This window comes from Leptomonas pyrrhocoris, assembly GCF_001293395.1.
Source record: "Leptomonas pyrrhocoris isolate H10 chromosome Unknown, whole genome shotgun sequence".
Taxonomy (NCBI): domain Eukaryota; phylum Euglenozoa; class Kinetoplastea; order Trypanosomatida; family Trypanosomatidae; genus Leptomonas; species Leptomonas pyrrhocoris.
In genome coordinates, this window is record NW_015438357.1 from 2,048,012 (window position 1) to 2,057,305 (window position 9,294).

Below are 9,294 nucleotides of genomic sequence, written 5' to 3' on the forward strand. Positions count from 1 at the left end.
GAAACGCGTTTCGAATGGGTTCTCTTGCCCCTCCCCCCAAAGGCTGAGCTTTGGCACGGATCGATTCCAGTGGAGGTGCCTCCCCTTGAAGCAAGTGAGACTTGTACTTTCCTTCTCAAATGATTGTGCAAGCACCTTAAAGACAAGTTTGCATGTTCTTTTTTTTTTCTGAAGAACATCCCGGTTTTGATGCAAGAGCATTTGCACTTCGTCAAGTTGCTCTTTTCGGTTGTGTTTCTGATGGATTACCAACGACGGTTCTGGCTGTTAAATATTCATTAATGAGCGTTTCCCTTTGACACCGTCCTTTAACTTCTTCTCCTGACCTGCATCTTTGTTCTTCTCATTAACTCTGTTGTCTATTATTGTTGTTGATGGGCTTTGCAATGGAAGTGCTTTCCGCCAGAGGAATAAAAAGATAAAGAAAGGGACACCGTGCGGTTGCTGTCAACCATCGCTAACTGTCGTTGACGCGCACTCGGTGCTCGAGACGTAGGCGTCTGCTTTCATTGGTGAAGTCTCCATTATTATTATTTTTTTTTCCGGGCCGTCCCTCTCACCCGTCAATTCGGCTCCAGTAAAGGAACAGCATAGACATACACACACACACCCACACAAATCCGAACACAAGTAGAAGCAGCAGTTCCAACTTCAATCGTGTTGTTTTGCTTTAGCACTACTATCGACGTAGCTTCCACATAGATTTCTTCTCGGCGGAGGGATTAACACGCAGTGGACCGAACACCTCCCCCTCGTTCCATACAGTTGTATTCATACTCTCTTTCATTGCTTGAGTAGACGCCTCTGTAGCGCAGTGGAGTTCTCTTTTTATATATATTTCTCTCTTTCTAACATAGCATTCGTGCACAAGGCACACGCAGCGCTTGAGGCAGCACTTCTCGTTTTCCCTCCAAGGACCCTCAATGATCAACAGTTACATCCAGAACTCGAGCACCATGAGCACCGAGGATGGGAGCAGCTCCACCGTCTACGGCGGACCCCAACCTCCACGTGCATCGTCGCACCACGTCGACGGCCACAACGCACCTTCCTACACGCGCCAACCTCTCTATGACTATTTCACCAACAAAGACGAAGTCGTTGTGCCGAAAGGCAAGACCAACGCACCCGCCAATTACGCTGGCCAGAGCGACGACATGAACACCAACGCACCACCTCGACGCAGCATCTCTCCTCGCTTGAAAGGCCCTGGCGTGTATCACAACGTCACGAGTAGCAACAGGAATATCTATGGTGCGAACACGACTGTGGAAGAGGATGCGCGTTACTCTCCTGCACCCTCGATGCGCGAGCTGCGAGCCGACCGGCCGGCGTCGCCGCATCAGCAACTGCAGCCGAAGACGATCACGGAGCAGGAGAGAGCCATGCTGGAGGTCGTCCTTCCCGTTTCCACGAAGCTTCCCTCCCAAGAAGCTCAGCTGCGTCCGCTGGGCCTGTATGTTCGTGCTGGGCGGGGTGGGCCGAACGGCGTAACGCGACTCGTTCTGGTCCGTCTCACCGACCCTGCCGATCCCTTCTTTCTTTACGAACTGGAGCTGCTGGAGGACGATTACGGTGCCTTTAAGCAGCGCCTCGAGCTGCTCGTGGACTTTCAGGGCTTTCCCCGCTATCTGGTCAACATGCTGCGCGACGTCGCAGATGGGTCGTCGCCCTACGAGCTGTCGTTTGTGCTCCACGCAGCCGCCGCGACGATGGCCGACGTGAGCCGTGGGACGTTGCGCGTGCTTGAGACGACGGAGTTCAAGACGGTCGAGCACATTTCTCTGCAGTTGCTTCGGCAGGGCGACGCCGGGCTGAAGAGGTACCTGGCGGAGCGCTTTCAGTTTTACGAGCACGCCTTTCGCCACGCAGAGGCCTCCGGCGCGGCTCTTACCGCCGATCTGCAGGCGCGGGTGGACCGCCTCGGTAGTGACAACGACGCACTGCGCGAGACATTGCACCAACGCGACGATGCAATGCGCTTCATGGCGACGGAGGCGGAGAAGAACCAGCTGTCGGCGCTGAACCGGCTGCGCGAGCAGCACGCGAAAGACACGGCTGCGCTGCGGGAGTCGTACGAGAAGAAGTTGGAAACGCACACGCGTGCGCTGGAGGAGAAAGCACTGCAGCTGCGCGACACGACGGCGGAAAGCGACGCGGCGTTGGCGAAGCTGCGGGCGCGGGTGGCGGAGCTGGAGGGTTGCAAGGCCTCTCTGCAATCGCAGCTGCGGAGTGCCCAAGACGCCGCAAATATCCAGGACAAGGAGCTTGTGACGCTGCGAGAAATGAACGACGAGTTGGCGAACTTCAAGGCGGAGGCCACCAAGGCCATGTCGGAAAACGAGCTGAACTACGTCACATTGACTGAACGGCTGCGTGGGACGACCACCACACTTCAAAGTCGCGAGGAGAAGGTGGCCGCGCTTCAAGAGCACTACGAGAAGCAGGACGACTACATTCGAATTCTCGCCGATCAAAACAAGCAGCAGGCCGAGCGGGTGCGAGAGACAGAGAAGAGCCTGGAAAAGGCGCACCACATCATCGCAAATCAGCTGCAGACTATCAAAAACGCGAAGGATCGCTACCACATCGCCGCAGATCAGCTGCGCAGTCACGAAACACTGCTGCTGGAGCGGGAGGGCTCCCTGCGCCGTCACCAAGACGAGGCAGCCACGGCAAACGAGCGCATTCAAGAGCTGCTGCGCAAGAACAACGAGCTGCGCGATCAGCTCGAGAAGACGAACAGCGCTCGGGAGCAGCTGGTACGGGAGGTGAAGCAGACCCAGCAGGCGCTTCTGCGATTGCAACAAAGCACCAGCATCAACGGTCGCCACTGGGGTGTTTTAAGCGGCGCTGGCGGCTATCGCTCCGGTAGTCTTAGCAGTTATTCTGCAGGAGCATCGGCCGCTACTGCTGCTGCAGCTGCGGACGAGCGCTGCGGCACCACGGCGAGTGTTCCGGCCGACCTGATGCGGGAGTTTGGCACCAACAGCAACGTACTAAGTCCAGCAGGCTACCGCAATGTGGCTAGCAGTGGTGGCGCGCCGACGTACCGCCCACCGGTCAGTGCGGCACCCAGGTTCCCAGCGACGAGCAGCCCCGTACCCGGGGCAGGGTCCGCCTATCCGAATTCAGTCGCGCAAGGAGGCCCATCACTCTTCCACGCCCACCCAACGTCGTCATCGCCTTCCCCGGCGCGCAGCAGTCAAGAGCGCGGCGGCAGCTCCGAGACGGCGGGCCTCACAGAGCCTCATGGTCGCACCAGCACCTCTTCCCTCGCCAAGACAGAACCGTCGCCTGCGTCTTCCAGCCACAACAACGATCCTTCTTCATCGGCAGCAGCAGCTGCAGGACCATCTACCCGACGCACGCAGCCCATCGTGGGGTCCGTGTCATTAGACAAGGCCGGTGTTGTGGCGGCTGGCGCGCTGCCTCCGTCCCAATCGACGACGGCGAGCAGCGGCATTCACAGCAAAGACAACAACATTATTCGTTCGTCGTACAACGACCTGGCGGTGAAATCCTTCTTCAACAGCGACGTTGTCCAGGGAGCGGTGACGGCCGGAACTGGGCTAGAAAGCGCGTACTTTTAGAAATACTCTGCAACGTTCAAATATATTTTTTTATTTGTCCGCCTTGAAACGTTCATGTCGCTGCTCTCTTCTCTTTTTTTTTTTCTCTCTTTCTTTCACGTGCAGTCATCGGAGTGAAATTCGACGAACCGCGCTGCGCTTTCTCTCTCTCCTGTAGAGTGAATGATAGAGTGTGCTTCGTTCCTTCCTTTGGTTTTGTTTTTACAGCTTCCGCTTCCCTGTCCGCGCAACGTCGACTCCTGCGCATCGTTTCCTTCGCCGGCAGGGTTTTTTGCTGTCGTGCCAATTATTATTATTAACATTTTTTTTTTTTTGCAACGTTATAGAGGCAAAACATAGATGCACGTACGAGCATGTAAACTCGTTCTGGTAAACCCCAAGCCGTCTCGTGAAGAGGATTCATTAACAGCGAAAGACAACTTAAGAAAAACGACAACGGTGTTGTTCTCGAGAATGCGAGAGACCGTTATGCCGTAAGAAAGTCATGCCTGCCGTTTCCGCGCTGAGAAAGGATGTTTCTCACGCCACCGACGCAGGTGTTGTCACTCCCACATCTCAACACCAGGTGGCTAGGTGTTGCAGCCAGCGTGGATGAATTCCGTCAGAGCAATTTATGTTCGACGAACTGGTATTCACAATAATCTCCCAACAGTTGTCATTCGCTGACACGCACCCGTTCGTTGAAGCCTCTTCTCTGCTCTGCTGTTTCATCTCGTTCTCTCTCCTCGCTCTTCCTTTGCATTACGTTTGCTTGTGTCTGTGTGCGGTGAAACAGCAACGACAACAACAGAAGAATAGATCGTCGGATCGTTGCGCTCTAGAAGTTGAAAACAAACTCTTTCTGTTTTCTCCACATTTACTTTGACTAATCCACTTGTTTTTTTTCCCCGTGTCTTCTTCGCTTTTATTGTTTTCACGAAGAATCAGGACGCGAAGGAAACACTTGAGAAAAAACGAGGCGTTCACAACGAGGAGGAGCGAGTGTCAACTTGTGCGTGGCACACAGCGAACGTGTTGACCTCCTTGGCCCACCGCCACCTCAGTCTTTTGTTGTCGCGTTTGGTATTATTATTTTTATTTTGTTATCTCGTCTTTTGTGAACGCTTTTTGTCCCGCTTTTCTCGCACCCTTTCCTTTCCTTTCCTTTTCTTTTTGGGCATGAGAGCGAGGCGGATGAGGCTAATTTGCATTTAATACGTTTCTGTTGTACGCTCCACATCTCATTCATCTCCGCTGCTTTCCCTCTCTGATGATTATCCGTAATTATCTTTCTTTTTTTTGCCTCTCACTCTTCCTTTTCTCTGTTACTTACCATCGCAGTCCGACTGTGAGCCGTTTAAAACGTTGGTCTTCCCGTGAGAAGAGGGCCAAACCAGCTCTTTGTTTTTCATTTTACTTTGCTCTCTGGTCCTTCTCATCAAAAAAAAAATTAAGAATAATAACAAAAAAAAAACGATACCATAACGAAAGTATCTGTCAGCGACGTGCAGAGCTCACTCGTATTTTTGTGATTGTTTTATGATTATTATTATTCAGTTTCTTATTTTTTTTGCTCTTTCTCCTTCTTTTGTTTTCCTCCGGTTGGAGCAGGCGTGAGAAGGCTCTCCACCGCGTCGTGACCGACATTTGGTTCGACGGAGCTATTTTTTCTGTGTTCTTCTTTCTGTATGTGTGGTTGCTTGCTTGCTTGCTACTCTTCTTGTTCTTCTTTGCTTTGTCATATATATATATATATATTACTGTACAGTTTCTCTGCGCTGCTTTTTCTTACTGAGCTGTGTATGCGGCCCTTCTTGTTTCACTCTCTTGTTGTTGTTTGCTTGTTTCCCTGGTTCTAGTATAAGTATTCTTAATACTCGTATCTCTATTCTAGTAGTATTAGCTACCGTTATTGCTCTCCTCGGTCCCGTGAAAGTACGCTCACCACTTCTGCGTTCCATCTCTTTTTTTCACGCGTTGCTTTTGTTGCTGGCTCAGCCTTTGTCACTCCGTATTCACCGGTGTATCGTTGAAGGTGTACGCAGGATCGTGTGTCTGTGCTCTGCCGCTCACAGTTCTCTCCCTCTTCCCATCTCCCTCCCCCTCCCTCCAGAAGAAAAAGAAATAACTGTGAAAGGGAGAGCATTTGGATCACCAGTACAAAGGAGAAGCGGCGCGTAAAAACGTTTTAAGGAAACCCGACTGTCGTGTCACCTTTTTTGTTCGATTTTAGTTTCATTTGCTAAACTGACCAACTAGCGGACGTCTTCGTTCTGAATCGACAGCATTAGCCCAAGTATTATTGTTATTACTCGTTTTGTGATTCTGTTCTAAGTATATATAGATAGTTTTGCTTGCTGTTAGCGCCCTTCATTTGTTTTCTTTTTTGCGACGCCAGTTGTTTCGTGAGAGCAATCGGGCTCAACAACAAAAAGTGTCTATTTTTGCTCCTCACGTTGGCATCTTGCACCTCCCTCCCCCCCCCCCTTTCGCGGCAACATTATTGATAATTTTTATTGTTCTCTTCTTTTTCTGCTTCATAGTATCAGGTTAAACCTTTTTAAAAACTCTCTTGTCTTATCTCGTCGAGCAGTCAAGTCATCGAGAGCTCACGTCTTTAGGCTGTTACGCAGCAGGTACTTCTCTGATTGCTGTTGACGACGTTATTTCCCCCTTTCTCGCTTGTTCTTTTTCTCTTCCGGGAAATGAGTGCATCCAACGCAACACCCCTCAAGACGTTTGGCGTGGAGTCGCTCACCCTGTGGAACGATGTCACCAACAACCTAACAGAGTTTATCCTTGCAAATTGGTGGGTGCTCGTGGTGGTGGTGCTGCTCTTGCTTTCCTGCGTGAAGCACTCGCTGATGTGTTGGGAACTCCGGCAAGATAGGCGGCGACTGCAGTGCTGCTACATGCGTCACTGCGCTCTCCTGCACGCCGCCAACCAGCTCACGCACCATCCGCATCATCCGCATCATCAAGGTGCGGCGACAGATGTCGCAAAGGGAAAAGAGGCCGATAAAGCAGATGCCGACGCGTGTACGTGCAACGACGCGGCAGCTGCCACGCCCAACGCGTCGACCACCACCCTCACCACCACTGCTGAGGCTGGAAGTGCGACTGCACCGCACGATCCACCGAAGACTCCCAGCACGAATGCACAAGCTGCAGAGCCAGCGGCGGCACATTCCAGTGAGGCGACCCCTGCTCTTCCGCACCGCAGGCGTCCAAGCGATCTTCACGCCCCAAAGAAGCCGGCAGAGGAAGGCGGCGAGAAGATGCCCTCCCGCGTGTCGTCGTTGCAGCTTCCGCTCACGTCGACGTCGTCATCTGACCTGTCCTTCACCTTCACTCCGCTGTCCGCCACCCATCAGGGGGTATCCGCAACATCGCGCCTGCTGAACCGACTGAGCATTTCTCCAAACTCGACAGAGATGGTGTCCGGCGCTCTCAGAGAGAGCCCTCCCAACAGCGGTGACTTCACCTCGAAACGCAGCGGCTGCTTCCCGCGATACACGGAGGATGAGCAGCGCCGCATGGACGAGAAGCGGCAGGCCAACGCGCAGGCGTGGATGGAAGCGAAGCGGGCCCTCGAGTCGACGGAAAATTTAGCTTCATGCGGACTGACGCCCACGTCATCGACAACGCGGCGCAGGAATGTTCCGGACAGCGGAGGCGCATCCTAGAAAAAGACGTGGAACTTCGTCCTGGTGTGGATCGCTTACTCGCTTGCAGGAAGACGACGAACCGGCGAAGGAGAGATCTTTGGAAGTGAAAAATGAGACTCTTATTGTTCTACTCATGTGTAGAATTTAATGGAGCTTCTTCTTTTGTTGTTGTTGCGGCTGAGGGACCTCAGCGGACCACAGGTGTAGCGAGAAGCCACCCAAGTGGGGCTGGACGAAGCAAAAAGGAGAAAATGAAGAAGCCGATTTCCCAGGAGGGCGTCCAGCCATCGCAAGGAAGAGAGTCGAGGAAGAAAAAGAAGGAACAAGGTCTCCGTGGTGGGTCGCGAGTTCTCCACGGACGTGACAGGAAACGACGGATGCATAAAGTGCGGAGTTATGTTGTTGTTACTCTTGTCTGTTCTCCCTGCGGTGATGATGACTAGTGTGACAGCGTTGTGTGAGGCAGGTGTGCCTTATTGCAGCGCCTCTGCAACCGTACTGGTGTGTCTAGGATGGAGCGTCGCTATCCTTTTCACATCGGCTGTACTTGAATTATGCATTTGTACCTCTCTCTCTCTACGCCCGTATTCGCCCCTCCCGCACGAGCGCGTGAGGGCGACTTTGATGCCTGCACTACCTGCAACGGTTTTCTTTTTTTGCCGAACTGTTCTCCCGTGAAGAAGACCCTTTTCTTTCCTCTGTTGCATTATACTTGTTCTCTTTCTTCTTTCACTTGACTTTTGAATCACTATGGGTGTTTTTTTGTAAAAGGGAATGCGAAGTCTTCTGTCGCTGTGCAACCACGTTTACAGATTACAGTTTCCCGTTGAGTCTCTATCCTCCCCTCCTTTCTCCTTTCCCCTTTGTACTGCGTACGTGTATGCGTTTGCAACTTCTGCCTTTATTCTTATTATTTGTTTGCCACAGCTTGCAACAGAAGTGACGACCTTCCTCCGTGAGGCGTCCATGGATGTCGCAATGTGAGGCAAATGGCCTTTGATTTTTGGTTCTTCTTTTTTCCTTTTGTTTTGGCGACAGACTTGCGTTTGCGTTTGTTTGTTTTCGCGCGCTTCATTATTTTCTTTTGTTGCCTCTGTTTTTGCGCTTTTAATTGCTTTTTGCTTTCATTCTGCGGTTATTTTTTGTTTCTCTTGTGCCTACCCCGTTGAGGACAGCAAGAGGCCGATGGACGCTATTTGCTGTGGAGCAGACGAGATGGCGATGAAAAGGCAAAAACGCCCACCCATGCCTGTTGCTGTACCGTCAATGGAAACTGACAGTGCATCGCAGCGGCACAGACGCAATTTAATGAAAATAAAATGTAAGATGGACTCCAACACAAGCGGAGATCAACTTCACCGCAGCAACTGCCCATTGCTACGCCGCCATCGTGGGCTTTTACTATTACTACTATTGTGCCCGTTCTCACTTTGTGCTGTTCTATATATATCAGCGCTTTCTTTTGTTCTTGTTGCCTCTCCCCCTTCTTCCCCTCCCCCCCCCCCTCCCCCTGCTCACGATTACGTCAAACTGATATCAGTTTCGTTCATATACGTTTTTTGTTGTTTGTTTTTTGGCCATGTCTTCGTTACTGGAGGTTTCGTACGTATGTAAACGTTTTTCTTTTCGTTTGCTAGCATGCTTGCTTGCAGCCACGTGAGATGCAGTTGTTTTTCTCTCTTTTTGCAAAGATTTCTTTGCTTGGTGTTTCTTTGTTTGTTGTTGTTGTCGATAGGCTGTGATCGCGAACCTTTCCGTTCTTCTGCTTCCCTCGTCCATCAAGCACATGCACTTCAACGTACTGCATCACAAACTGTACCACGGAGATGTTGTGGTGAAGGAGTTTGAACCAGAGAGTGGAGAGAAGAGGAAAAGGACACGGACATACCAAGGGAAGAAAGTCGTATCACCTTTTGCAGCGAAAAAAAAAATGTGCAGTGACAAAGAGAAACTACAGACTCTCACGTCAAAATAGAGGCCGCTGGTGCTGTTGCAGGGTTTTGACGCCAACAATCTGGATGGTGAAGGTTACGGGCGGAAAGCCTTGGCTACTG

The 9,294-nt window shown here is 51.6% G+C and overlaps 2 protein-coding genes across 2 annotated transcripts; both read left to right on the forward strand.

Moving 5' to 3' along the window:
* Nucleotides 1–391: 391 nt before the first annotated feature.
* Nucleotides 392–3,593, forward strand: ABB37_00666 (hypothetical protein; the record flags this gene model as incomplete). The annotated part of the gene is made up of 1 exon (XM_015796951.1): nucleotides 392–3,593. Exon 1 carries the CDS (start codon nucleotides 924–926, stop codon nucleotides 3,591–3,593), a length of 2,670 nt encoding a protein of 889 aa, XP_015664959.1. The 5' UTR covers nucleotides 392–923.
* Nucleotides 3,594–4,366: 773 nt separating this feature from the next.
* On the forward strand, nucleotides 4,367–7,258 carry ABB37_00667 (hypothetical protein; the record flags this gene model as incomplete). The annotated part of the gene is made up of 1 exon (XM_015796952.1): nucleotides 4,367–7,258. Exon 1 carries the CDS (start codon nucleotides 6,278–6,280, stop codon nucleotides 7,256–7,258), a length of 981 nt encoding a protein of 326 aa, XP_015664960.1. The 5' UTR covers nucleotides 4,367–6,277.
* Between the last annotated feature and the right edge of the window lie 2,036 nt (nucleotides 7,259–9,294).